The 14,875-nt window shown below is 36.0% G+C and overlaps 1 protein-coding gene across 3 annotated transcripts in view; it reads left to right on the top strand.

The window, feature by feature from the left end:
- The first annotated feature begins 323 nt into the window (after positions 1-323).
- LOC144968031 (uncharacterized) overlaps positions 324-14,875 on the top strand; it is a 98,407-nt gene continuing 83,855 nt past the window's right edge. For 2 of the 3 annotated variants that reach the window (XR_013644500.1, XM_078905985.1), the window contains exon 1: positions 324-1,366. Coding sequence is in view for 1 of the 3 variants with exons in the window: in XM_078905985.1 (XP_078762111.1) it covers positions 1,360-1,366 (7 nt within the window). In the remaining 2 variants the exon portion in view is untranslated. The remainder of the gene's footprint in view (positions 1,367-14,875) is intronic. The other variant, XR_013644501.1, reaches the window with a different exon arrangement.

The raw sequence follows: 14,875 nt of genomic DNA, 5'->3' as shown, positions 1-14,875 counted from the left end.
GTGTAAATTTTATTCCACTACAGCAATCAAACATGATTGTTCAACTTCGTTATATTAAACGGGTATTTTTTCCCTGCTAAATGAATCCGGTTTTCTTACCTAACCGACAAGACCTTTTCATGTGAAAAAGAAGAAGAAAAAAATAAAAGCCTAGCTGATTTAGCAGGTTCAATACGATAAGATCAAGGCAGTGAACTCTTGTCATTGCAGTGCCAGCTGTCATCACAAATCCAGCCAGCCCTGCCCTCCCCGTCTACGAAGTCACCGGTGACAGTGCGATACACAGTTTTTACCTGGCGGGTTTGTCGTCTTGGATATATTACAACCTGGTTAGGAATAGGTTGAGAATACTGCTGTCATGTTTTTCTTACTTTAATAAATATGAAAATTCTTCAAAACTGTTTTATTCATGAAGCAATAGTGGTAAATAATTATTAAGAGAAGTGTGAACAATTAATATAAATCATATTATCTTTAAATCAATCCCATGAAGGATTTGAAACTTTTCGGTTGTAATTAATTCTTAAACTTTGTTGTGTCGCTACCGACGATCACTAGCACAAAGTAAAGGTGTGTATTGGTTGCGCGGATGTTGATCACATTATTGGCGTCCTGCGCATGGCATGTGCTTTTGTTAGTACTCCAGCAGTTTACGTTTGAACGAGTGATAACAAGCAGCGTAGTAGTCAAACGCAATCGTGAAATTCAATGTGATGTGCTAAGTGCTTTTATTCGAGATAAACATGGGTTGAATTTTACACACTGATCCAATAGAAGGTTACAACTTTGGAATATAATTCTGTATAATTTATTGGGTGATCCAGTTTTCTAAACTTGTATGGACTATCTTCAACCTTGTTCATGTGAAGTATTTATTTTATGGAAAGTTTTTACGCGAAACCTGTTCGATTTTATAATTATTAATATAGGGGATTTTATCGAACTTCTGATTGATCGCAAGACCCAACGTAATATAATACCACTGAGAAGATTATTCACATTCGATTTTTCTTTGTTTAGCAGTGAATAATTAATTTTTTGTTTTATTTTATATTGTTCAATTTTAATTTTATTGTTTTATTTATTGAAAAGATAGAAAATTAAATAATTGTGAATACTTTGCTTATCAAGTTTGTTGGATATGCCACTGATAATACGATACGACCTAGGCCTTGATTTTGACTGGTACTGGTAGATTAGCCTAGCTGGTTGTTTTCCTGGAGTTTTGTTCGGGTTCTGTGATTCGATCGGATGTAAACAAGGACGACAATTATTTGGAATACACTCACTGTAAAAATATTGAAACATCAATCACGGATATATTTTTTTATACTACCATCGACATAGCCCGATGGAACAATGGAAGGTAAGATAGAGTAAAAACTAATTAAGTAATCTCCCTCCCCTCCCTTTTCTCTTTTGTATTGAGAAGAACCATGATTATGATTATAATAGTAGCAATAATAGTATAAATGATGATGATGACGATGATATGTTAATAGTAATAATGCTTATAATAATGACATGATAATAATAATAATAATAATAATAATAATAATAATAATAATAATAATATGCGTGCGGCTATGTGGTCTAGTGGTATGACACTCGCTTTCGGATCGGAAGGTCCTGGGTTCGAGCCTCGCTCGGCGCATAGTTGAGTCCTTGGAAAAGACTCTTTACTCACATTGTCTCACCGTACTCAGGTGTAAAATGAGTACCTGGCCGTTAACAGCGTTGTCTTTGTCCGAAAAATTGTAATATCGCCTAACAGGCGTCATGTCTCGTCCTACATGTTAAATGTTGGTGTTGACCAGGGACCCCTTGTAAAGCGCATTGAGCACGTTAAGTGGATATTGCGCTATATAAATGCTCAATTTTTTTATTTTTTTTTAAAATAATAATAATATTAATAATAATAATAATAATAATAATAAAATAATAATAATAATAATAATAATAATAATAATAATAATAATAATAATAATAATAATGATAATAATCATTTAAAAAATAAATAAATAATAATGATTATAATAATACTGTTATATGGCTCATTGATCGCTACATTCTGATGAATTCTGATGAATTTCTGGAGTCAAAGAGTTTGTTTCCTTTGGAATGATTCGAGTCTACATGTACTTATTTACACTTATAATTGAATCATTTGGTATGTTTAAAAATAACACGATAAATGCTATTGTCTAGCAACTTGTGGGTAAGGATGTCATCTCATCTAATTATCCATTGAAAAAAATCGGTGTGCCCCAGGGATCAGTACTGGGCTCAGCCTTTGGGTTGAATATTTCTGCCTTTAATATACATTTCCAAGTTAATGCCACATAGCGGTAGTGGTGGTGGTATAAGTAGTAGTTGCAGTAGTAATGGTAGTAGCAGCAGTAGTAGTAGTAGTAGTAGTAGTAGTAGTAGTAGTAGTAGTAGTAGTGACCTGAAGAGGAGAAGAAGGATGAGGAAAATCGAAATGAAATAAATACAACCGACGACGGATAATGTTGACTAAAGGACGGGTTAATGGTTTTGTAACAAAGTTAATGGATGACCATTCATTTCTGTAAGTACTTTTACCATAAGAGGTTAGCACTTTACCCGAAAAGGGATTATGTACTTAGACCTCTGTGTTCGATCTCCATTCAGAAGACTGATTGTGTGGTATAATGCTCGGATCGTTTTAGAGAGAACAAAAAATGCCATAGAAACTGTAAATATTGTGATTGTTGACACATCACAGCGAATCCTAATAGAACCCAACACAAATGCAAGCACATTATCAAGTACAAGACGAAAGTGTAATATTTTGACAAACGGAATAACTGGGCAAGTATTGATATAGGGACTATTTATCGATCAAATATCGTGACTCTGAAAATTGAAACAGGATATAGTTGGTGATCGAGCAATCATTTTACTGTCTGGAGTAAGAAGGTACTTGTGACAACAACAACAAAAAATGTAACGTGTTTGATTCAAAATCTCGAATAATTATGTTTTCACTTGATTGATACTTATGATGAATGAGATCTCCAAATAGGAATTTGTTCCTGTCGCTACATCGGTGCTTCCGCCATCTTACTACTGTACTGACACCACCATCACTGCCACTTCTCACTACTACTACTACTACTACTACTACTACTACTACTACTACTACTACTACTACTACTACTACTACTACTACTACTACTACTACTACTACTACTACTACTACTACTACTACTACTACTACTACTACTACTACTACTACTACTACTACTATACTACTACTACTACTACTACTACTACTACTACTACTACTACTACAACTACTACTACTACTACTACTACTACTACTACTACTACTACTACTACTACTACCACTATTACTACTACTACCACTTTAATGACGACGATGGCTACTACTACCATCACTGCTGCTGTCTGCCAGCATGTCGTTCTATCTTTCAGTCCACTAATACAGAATGCAATCTTCCCTAACCTCAACCTTGACTTCATATCGTGCTGTTCCTTGTTATTGGTGGAGACTTCAACTCATGCAATTGTCTGGTCTGCCCAATAAATTTCACGACGAAATTTAGTTTGAAGCACATCCCTCTTACCCCCCCCCCCCCCCCCCCCCCCCCTCAGTTTCCTCCTCCTCCTCCTCCTTCTCTCTCTCTCTCTCTCTCTCTCTCTCTCTCTCTCTCTCTCTCTCCTCCCCCTCTCTCTCTCTCTCCCCTCCCCCCTAAAATCGCCTTCGAAAAAAATGATCTTTTTTTTTTTTCTGCCTTGCCCTATTCTACAATCTCCACTAGGTATTGTTTCATCGCGCCCTTCCCTGTGTGATATATTTAAATGAAATGCCACTCCAACCCCCCCACACCCCTCCAACACACTCACCCGCACCCATTCAAACACACACTCATAAAACACACACACACACACACACACACACACACACACACACACACACACACATATATACAGAGGTAACCTAGACAAAAATCATTGTTGAAACAACAGTTTTGTTAGCACGGCTTCCTTACCTGGCTTTAATCCTGCGTGTGACTGGTTGTTTGGACAAGATCTTTCGCGTAGACCGCCCGTAAAAGAGACACTAGACACAATGCAGACAGGCACCGATTCCTGATATGTACCAAGTACATAGTATCCAGTGGAACCCAGAGAATTCCGTATATTATGTGATAATATCTGTTTTATTATGAGGGTGTGACGAAATATTTCTTGCCCCATTAGCGAACGCTTCTTTTTGTTTACATTCCAAGATCTTATTACTTACGACGTGCTATAAATATTTCCCATTCGTCAATTTGATTTTTAAAGTAATGTAAAAAAAAATATTTTTTAAAAATGAGCTTTTATAAAGAGCAATATCCACTAAATGTGCTCAAAGCGCTTTAGAAGGCATCCCCAAGCAACGCAACACTTAACATGTAGGACGGGACATGGCGCCTGTTAGGCGATATTACAATTTTTCCGACAGAGACAACGCTGTTAACGGCCAGGTACTTATTTTACACCTGAGTATGGTGAGAGAATGTGAGTAAAGAGCCTTTTCCAAGGACTCAACTATGCGCGGAGTGAGACTCGAACCCGGGACCTTCCGATCCGAAAGCGAGTGTCATACCACAAGACCACAGGGCTACATTAAATATTCATCAAGGGGGGGGGGGGGGGGGGTTATTTCGCTTTCTGTTTTGTCTCACACTTTTTCAGATCTTTACATTCCACCAGTGCCTGCTCTCTAATTTGTCACTTTGTTTCTTTTACAACACCATAGTCATATTATGGTTTTAATCAGAAGAGATGTTATCTTCCATCTCAAAACCGTTATACCTTCTCCGAACAGGCGACTGGTACTATATGGAATGGAAATATTGTTCCTAATAGTTAACATGGGAATATATTTGTGAAGCGCATTGAGCATGGCTTGTCCGTGGAAATGCGCTATATAAATGCACGTATTTATTTATTTTATTATGCAACCACCATCCATTTCTCATTTCTTTATCGATGTATCAATCCCTTGTCTGTTAATACAAAGATTAATTTACTACAAGTATACCTCTCTTCAACTTACGTCGACTTATGTAGTAATATTTTTTTATCTCTTACCGTTACGCTAGTTTATTATACATAATATACGTATCATGTCATATCAAACAAACCACCGTCCACTTGTTTATCGATTTATCTGCCACTTATCGATTACAGATATCGATTGTACTACTACATATTATACTACTACGACTACCATCGCCACTTCCACTCCATTAAATATTGTTTCTAATAATAATGTCAATGTTTGCTTCCCTCACCCCCCCCCCCCCCCCCCTCCCCCTTTCCCACCATGAATGGATTACTCGTTACGATGTTTAAACTGCCGTGCACTCTGCTGCACGGACAAATCACAGTTTGTAACTCATCGATCTAAAAGGTATTCAAGTTATGATTTTAAAAAAACACAACAAACAAACAATTAAATACAATAACAACAAACAAACAATTAAATACAATAACAACAAACAAACAACGTAAGACTAGGGTTAAGTTTCTTTTCCTACGATGACTTAAATTTCTTAACTTGCAGACAACTTCAATTTAATAATCTGATCATTATAAATATATATTACATGTTCAGGTCAGGTACACAATTTTACTCCTAAGTATATTGATAAAATATGAGTATAGAGCCTTTTCCAAAAGACTCAGCTATACTGCGCTCAGGACGGGTCTGAAGACCTTCCAATCCGGAGGCTACATAATATCCTCACATAATATTGGCCTGACGATCAAAATGACCCACTTTCTGTCAAAAATCTTTAAATCTGAGATTTTCAGGTAGTCAATATTATATGAAGTGTTGGTTCTCTGACCACAATTCAAGAAAAGCGTCTAGTCAGGGTACGGCGTAAGGGTTCTCAAACTCAACAATACAAGCGACGTCTGTCAGAAATGATTTCAGGAAGTTTGTCATAATGATATGATTCATATCAATTTGACAAACAAGGCAAGGGGGTACTTGCTGTTCAAGTTATCATATTTTTATAAGCTCCATGTTCAACGTGTTGTCACAAATTATGTTTCAGGAGCACAAGATGACACGTGATTATGAAGATGATAACCTTGTCGCTAATGGAAACTTTGTGGAAATCAAGCGAATTCAAGCGTGGTTAGTTAGTCAGTGGTAAAGACGTAAAGCCATAATATCCAACACACTTGTCATATTACATAAATATTATAATGTGTTACATAGTTCGTACACTTACCCCCCCCCCCCTCCTCCTCCCTCAACAACATTCAGGACTGCGGTGTGAGTTCTTAGCTGTTTTATAATGTATTGGCATTTTAAAACAATGAAAAAGTTATTATATGGATGCCAAATAATGAAGGTGTAGTCTTTGATGAAAAGTAAGCTTAATATGGCAAGGAAACTGTTAAGAGATTTGACCCGATTGGAAACGCTGGAAATGCCCTTTATCAATATGCATATTACCATATTTTGAGGTAAAATAGAAATAGCTATATTTTTTTCGCCTATGACCCACTCGATAAAATGTTTTCTATCATACTAGATTTACTTGCTTGGTAGTTTAGTTTGTCTCATTATTGTAATCGTTTGGTTAAAGTGTACGCTGTCGGCTGTAAACATAGAATCACAAAGAATGGAAATTACTTTCTTTTCATTTGGGGTACCCAGGTGTTGTGTCAACATTGGGAGCCCGGGTCAGCACTAGCACTAGCATAACTTATATGTTATGACCCAGGGGGTCTTCTAAGGGCTGAATGGAGAACTAGTGATTTTGGCTCTCAAGATTGGGCGTAGCTGCAGGAAATACGAGAAGGCTTCAAAGAGAATGAGGCGTTTGAGTAATAATGATTAGAGAAGTAGTCGGAATAAGTGGGTGAAAATTGGTATCCCATTGGGGTGAGGACGGTTTATTAGTCTTTTTTTTATAGGGTTGGGGTGGGGGGGGGGGGGGGGGGGGGGGTTGGAGAATGGATATTGCATCAGAATAATTTTGGATTATCAAGAGGCCCAATGATAGCTTTATTTCGTGTGGACCATAATTTATGGGTTGTCACGGATTGAATTCGGCATGGAATTACAATACATTTACATTCCCCGGGACCCACATAGCGGAATCAGGTTCCGTTGTATTATGGGAGATTTTTGGTACATTATACTTTTAAATTGTAATAAATAATACTCGTTTGTAATAATAATACAGGGTTAAATATTTTTTCGTTTGTGTATTTGGGGAAAGGGGGGGGGGGGGGGGGGGGGATTAGGATAAAGTCAGACTTTTTTCTTCCAGATTCAGATTTTAAAGCACATTTCCAATAATTGAGTGAACTGCTTTTAATCTATAAAAAAAATGACCTGAAGTCTTGCACCTTATGCTAAAACAATTCTTATTTTAAAACTCCTTTTTTCTCTCTCAAAGATATAAGATAAAATATACTTTATTGATCCTGATAATGGAAATTAGTGTATCACCGTTACATAAACAAAAATGTATAAATTATCATACATAAATTCAATCTTTTCTTTGGAGGTCTGTTTAATAAATGTCTTACTTTTTCCTGGGTCATTTGTCTTTGTGAAATGCTATTTGGTTTGATTTGATTTTTATTCAAACCTTGAAACTCTTGGCAAAACGATCCGTTGTTTGGCGTAACCCTTGCAATATGCAAAGATTGTACAGGGTTACCTGAAATCATTATTGTGCTTGTCATGAGTTTGGAAATCAAATTCTTCCGTCTCTATGGACTACGTGATTGCGATAGGTCCACGACATTGGAGTCGTAGATAGTATCTAAGTACGTATGTAGTACCTACACAGATCAGCCTACTACTTAGAATATTCCGTAATACTACGAATTTTGGGGTCCTAAATTTACAATTAAATAAAGACATTTAATTGAATAAACTTCTTTAAAACAGAGTTTTTTTTTTGTGGCCAGAAGGAGTTTAAAGCATCATTAAATGTAATTTAAACATAAATTTGTAATTTTTAAACGTGGTTATAGTGAATGGTATATTATTCTTATTACCCCTGAAAACTACGAATTTTTCCAATTTCAAGTTTGCAGGTCGGTGTCCGTATTTGGTCGAGAGAAAGTATGAGGATATGAGTCGTTGGTACTTCTTGTATTTGATCGGACTATCTTCCCTCGTCTTCTTAGATAAATATACGTCATACGAGGAGAGGTGCTAGATCGCTGATTGCCGGCTTTTTGCCTTTGAAGTGGGCGGTCAGCCGCTACTTTTGTTCCAGGTTTTATAGGTGGGAAATGTGACAGGCACCAGGATTAGATGACCCATGATTTCCACCGGTCAGAGACGTCGTGCTAGCGGTCGGATTGAACGGGAAAGAAGGGGGGGGGGGGTAGGAGAGGGAGGGTGTAATAGACAGATCAATAAATGGCCATGTATGTATTCAATCACGACAATTGTGGAGGTGATCGATATTGGCGCTGTTGTAGCATGTCGTGTCTTCATCCCGTTCCTTTCAAACATGCCGAGCTGTATTATGTCTTCATCCAGGACAATCAGCGGGTCTTGATTCCCCCCCCCCCCCCACCCCTTCGTATTGAATCGATGACAAAATGGTGAGTGTAGCGAACAGGGTCATACAAACCTCATTCTTTAAAGGGATGCTGTTGTATAGTGGTACAGGCTGACGAGGTGGCCAAGAGGTTCAGGAATCGCAGTGTGACTTGGAATGTTCCGGGTTCAAGCCCCACCTCAGGCACGTTCGTGTATAGATAGATGAATAAGTGAATAATTGATTAAATAACTAACTAATCAACTAACTAAATATATAAATAGATAACTAAATCAATAAACAATTAAATAAACAAATAAAAAGATAAGTAAATAAATAAATAAATAAATAAATAAATAAATAAATTAATTAATTAATTGGTAACTAAATAAATAAATGAATAAATCTGAATTTACGGTTATATCATTCATAGACAATTTCTGCAGAGAACCACGATTTCCAATACCTATACCAGGCGACACACACAATATAGCGTTCGTTCTTTATCAGTTTTTTTTACGTCGTTGCGGGGGTCTCGGATTTTCATTAACTAATTGATATATACACTAATTTCAATCATGTCTCCTTCACTTTATCAACGTTTTATGAAGAGGAAATACCTTTGCTTTTCTCACGATCTTTAAATGTTCATTCTCTAACTTTTTTTTTTTCTTTCTTTCTCTTCTTCTTCTTCTTCTTCTTCTTCTTCTTCTTCTTCTTCTTCTTCTTCTTCTTCTTCTTCTTCTTCTTCTTCTTCTTCTTCTTCTTCTTCTTCTTCTTCTTCTTCTTCTTCTTTCTTTCTTCTTCTTCTTCTTCTTCTTCTTCTTCTTCTTCTTCTTCTTCTTCTTTCTTCTTCTTCTTCTTCTTCTTCTTCTTCTTCTTCTTCTTCTTCTTCTTCTTCTCTTCTTCTTCTTCTTCTTTCTCTTCTTCTTCTTCTTCTTCTTCTTCTTCTTCTTCTTTTCTTCTTCTTCTTCTTCTTCTTCTTCTTCTTCTTCTTCTTCTTTTTTCTTCTTCTTTTCTTCTTCTTCTTCTTCTTTTCTTCTTCTTTCTTCTTCTTCTTTCTTCTTCTTCTTCTTCTTCCCTTTTTCTTTCTTCTTCTTCTTTCTTCTTCTTCTTCTTCTTCTTCTTCTTCTTCTTCTCTTCTTCTTCTTCTTTCTTCTTCTTTTCTTCTTCTTCTTCTTCTTCTTCTTCTTCTTCTTCTTCTTCTTCTTCTTCTTCTTCTTCTTCTTCTTCTTCTTCTTCTTCTTCTTCTTCTTCTTCTTCTTCTTCTTCTTCTTCTTCTTCTTCTTCTTCTTCTTCTTCTTCTTCTTCTTCTTCTTTCTTCTTCTTCTTCTTCTTCTTTTCTTCTTCTTCTTCTTCTTCTTCTTCTTCTTCTTCATCTTCTTCTTCTTCTTCTTTTCTTCTTCTTTCTTCTTCTTCTTCTTCTTCTTCTTTCTTCTTCTTCTTCTTCTTCTTCTTTTTTATTTTTTTTTTTTTTTATTTTTATTTTTATTATTATTATTATTTTTATTATTATTATTATTTATTATTTATTATTATTTATTTATTATTATTGATTGATGATGATGTGATTATTATATATATTATTATTATTATTATTATTATTATTATTATTATTATTATTATTATTATTATTATTATTATATTATTATTATTATTATTAATTATTCCCCTCCACCAACACATCCTTCTCTTGTCAAACATTTTTTTTTCATGAACAAATACATACCTACTAACTATGTTTTGATAAAGTTTGCTGCATTCTGAATGCATGTGGAAAAAATGATTTAAGCGCAGGCTTTATGATAAATCAAATATCCGATCAGCGAGGTAGAGGATAGCTTTGGGGAAAAAAATCATTATTATTGGCTTTAGTTGCTATTGATCAATTTTTTAATCTATACATCTATTCATGTGCTTTGTTGAGAGTCGTTACCTAAATCCTCATACATATTTCATGTTTTGGTAAACAGTAAACACTCTGCGGTTTTCACGAGAACATCTGTTATTACATTTTTGACATAAATCGAACGATCCTCTTGTATCGTAATTTGCCACATTCCTACTCATACTTACTTACTCAGGCCCTTCACTCCGACTGGAGCATAGGCCATCGACGAATCCCCTCCACCTTGTCCGGCTTTGTGCCATCTTCTCAGCGTCCCTCCATGTTAAGCTTTCAGTTTAGTTTAGATCCTCCATCAAATGCCCTTCTCCAGCTATTTTTGGGCCGCCCTCTCTTCCTCGTTCTCTTCGGGTTCCATGTAAGAACCTGCCTGGTAATGTTTGTTTCAGGCCTTCTCACATTCTTACTCTTTACGTCAAAGTAACAGTTGTCATAGTTCATTTTTAAAAGTACTCGGACATGTATTTTGAATTCATCTCTATTCTATTCTATAGATAGCTTTAGATTGACATTAATTTAAAAGAAAAGAAAAAAAAAGAAAAGATTTAATGCTATTTTCCAGATTGGACACCGCTCTATCATCAAGTACTTTCAGCCATATCTAATTAAGGTCCATTTGTCCAAAAGTTAGATGGATCGAGTAGTGGGTAGTCAGACATTTAAAAAATGAAAATTACGATTTGACCAACGTCCGAGAAACACAAAAAGAGTGATGGTTTCTATAGTTTATATTCTTGTTCATGATATTAGAAAATAAAAGCTAGTTTAGTGGGAGGATGGGGGGGGGGGGGGGGGGGGGGTGTATTCAAATGAAACCTTCTCATTTTCATGTTTTTGTTTTTACACCGAATTATCAATTGTCAATTCTCAAGCCTTTTCAAGGCACCAGGAATAAGGAACGGTTCCATTGAGTAGTTCCCCTGGAGAATTCTTTCACTCTTACATGGTTCATTTGCTACTTTTAACAGCGGTCGTGTTCATTGTGATCTTTTAAATCATTATTTATTGACGTGAAAGTGAAACCACAAGAAATTCTGAAGAACAATGAATGGGTTACACACACACACACACACACACACACACACACACATAAACACTCTCACACAAACACATACAAAGAGGGAGAAAGAGTGTGAGATATATATATATATATATATATATATATATATATATATATAGAGAGAGAGAGAGAGAGAGAGAGAGAGAGAGAGCGAGAGAGAGGGGGGGGAGAGAGAGAGAGAGGAGAGAGGAGAGAGAGAGAGAGAGAGAGAGAGAGAGAGGGGGGGAGAGAGAGAGAGAGAGAATGCGTTTGTGTTAATTGTCTTTTTAAGAATACTCCCTTTGACTTTGAATGTATTTTAGCGGCCTGACCCTGAATGGACCGTTGAATGACCAAGCGCCAAATCAATAACATGTTTATAGAGTCGGAAGAAAACAAAGCCAGGTTCTTACTGAACCTGACTGGGTTTTTTTTAAGTTTGTATTTTAGTTTTAGAAATGGGAAGGGTCCCCTGGTCCCCTACATTTCAAGTGGTAGAGCACTGGACACACAAGCTATGGAACTCGGTTTTGGTTACAGGTTGACAGTCGGCCATATTAATGTTTGATATCATCTGTCCACCCTGGAGTGATTTTGTACCTTGGTTGTCTTGATCTGTTAGGTTAGTGGAGAGTAGGTTGTACTTTGTGATAGATTCGCCTCATTTCCAAAAGGCATTTTGTTAAGGTATATTGATAATGTAATAAATGATACAAAACTATATTAAACTCTGGTTTCTTTTGATTCACAACTAGAACCTAAACAGCAACTGTAAAACTGGAAAAACTAAGGAAGATTTTTGTTTCCATCGGTTTATCTTGATTAAATAATGAGGGGGGGGGGGGGGGGGGGGGGGGGGGTTCTTATTCCATTTTTTAATCCATAAAAACTGATGAAACCGAAAATATTCCTTAGTTTTTCAAAACCGCCACCTATATAATATATGTAACACTTCTCTTTCAATTTTTGGAAAAGTAGCCAGGCCTTAGTGTCATGGTTTATGCCTTATTTATTACTATCTGGATATCTATTCCCACCGGATCTTCAGTGCAAACTTTATGGGCGTGAATGTCATATAAATAGTATTGATAACCGTGATTACAATATGTGTCAGGGATTTCCATATCCTTATTCAATCCCCCTTTAAAAAATAGTTTAATCTGCTATTGTCATTCATGAGGTTGTCAGTCAACTCGGTTCTGATTTTTGGCTGCGTCATTACCGCCCATAATATAACTAACCACCGCCGTGCATATTAATATATTTTGGTTTTAACAGTGTATAGTAAGTTCGTTTTTCTCTTCCTCAAGCCACAATCCATGGAACAAACTAATGAATCGGTTTATATATAGAGTACAAATTGTTATCTAATGTTTAAAGTGGCTCGTTATATATATATATATTTAAAAAGGTATTCTCGGCTCTGTACGAGCAATAATCACCCACGGACACGAGAAATGAGTAAATCACAGGGATCAATTAACCTTGTTCAATGATAAAGTAAAAAGTAGTCCTTCAGAACTCATGGAGCAATTGCTCGCTACCCTTTGGATATAATGCTACTGTTCTTTCGCAAAGTACTTTCGGCCAGATCAAACAGACCCAGCTATTCAATCACTGATGGGTGGACAGAAAAATAATATAGACTGCACCTTGGATCGATTTCGGTCTCTTTGCGTGTGAAGCATGTGCTCTATCAACTGAACTCTCGGGACTTCATTGTGCAATGAAAACAAAACGATAATTCAGAATAAAAGTTCGGACCCATTTCGCCAAAGGTATATATTTTTAAAAATAGTGCACTACATTATCATTCACTCGGCCATTCTATTCACTCCGATCCCAACTCCAGTTTAAACAAATATTATTGACCTAATGCCGATCAATCAGAATTTGTTTGTTTTTTTTTTTTCAGTTCCATTGCACTTTTCTGCGGTATAATTTTCTAGCTACTATCATAATGAAGACATGACTGGAGAATATTAGATATTACGTGTATTATAAATGGCAACCGCTCCTCCCCCTATTTTTTGACACAAATAGAGAATAAGACCCATTCGGTCCTATAGAAATCTCTTGAGATCAATATCGGCTCTTTATTTTTAAATTGAGTTTTTCACACTACCTATTCAAATTCAGGGGAGGCAACGCTGCTTTTATTATTAAAGGGAGGCTATTTTGTTTATTTAGTTTTCTTTCAGAAACCGTTCTATGCTATAATATTTCGCACCACCCTGTGAATTAATTTGAAAAGATTATTTCTTACTGTGTTATTCAATCTCCCATTCTGCTTGCTACTTCTCAGTTACACGATCGATCGTTTTCTGTTTCCGCTTTTTCCCATTTCACATTTATAATATGTATTAAATCTTTAATGACATCAGGATATTATACCCAGACGGATCAAAAGTTAATGTGAACATATATAGGGCATGATCACTAATACTTCACGATAATGCGCTGTTTAATTATATATTACTCCAGAAATTCAGACAGAACCACATTTTCATTTCATAAAGTAGAAGTGGACTGTTAGACGCCCATTTTTAAACTAGAGCTATTGCAATTGATAACTGCCGGCTACTCATTTATTTATTTATATATCTATCTTCTATCTATCTATCTATCTATCTATCTATCTATCTATCTATCTATCTATCTATCTATCTATCTATCTATCTATCTATCTATCTATCTATCTATCTATCCACCCGTCTGTCTACCTACTTACCTACATATCGATCTATTTATCTATCTGTATAATTTATCGACTATTTGTATGTCTTTCTGTCTATCTGTCTTTTGATCTATTTATATATCTATCTACCTACCTGTCTAAGCCCCCCCCCCCCCCCCCCCCCCCCTCTCTCTCTCTCTCTCTCTCTCTCTCTCTCTCTCTCTCTCTCTCTCTCTCTCTCTCTCTCTCTCCCACCATTAAAAAAAGACAAGACAAACTCAAGTTCACAAGTTGATTATCACAATCATAACAATATATCGTGTATATAATCAGTTTTTGAATATCCGAAATTCCACCACTCCGAACAGGTGAGCCAGGATAGGGAAATGTCTTATTTCGTCTGTGTATTTTCAGCAATGGCGTGAAAGTGGTATTGAAATTATTCAGATCCTTTATATTTGTGTAAGACCGCATACATAATTCCTTTGTCAACGAAAAGTCACGGGGACAATCAATTTTTGAGATATGGTCTTCAAGGACGTATTATATTTCTCAACTTTCCCACCCAGCCATCCTGCATTCAAGCCTAACGGTTCGATCTGTTGAAATAAGAATATCATTAATCAGGTGTGAAATTCTTTTACTTTGACAACTGAGTTCGATTGAAAAAAAAAATAATTAAAAAT

Source organism: Berghia stephanieae, chromosome 3, assembly GCF_034508935.2.
Source record: "Berghia stephanieae isolate SIO BIC M18660-M18661 chromosome 3, UCSD_Bste_1.3, whole genome shotgun sequence".
Taxonomy (NCBI): domain Eukaryota; kingdom Metazoa; phylum Mollusca; class Gastropoda; order Nudibranchia; family Aeolidiidae; genus Berghia; species Berghia stephanieae.
This window is presented reverse-complemented; position numbering and strand designations above follow the sequence as displayed.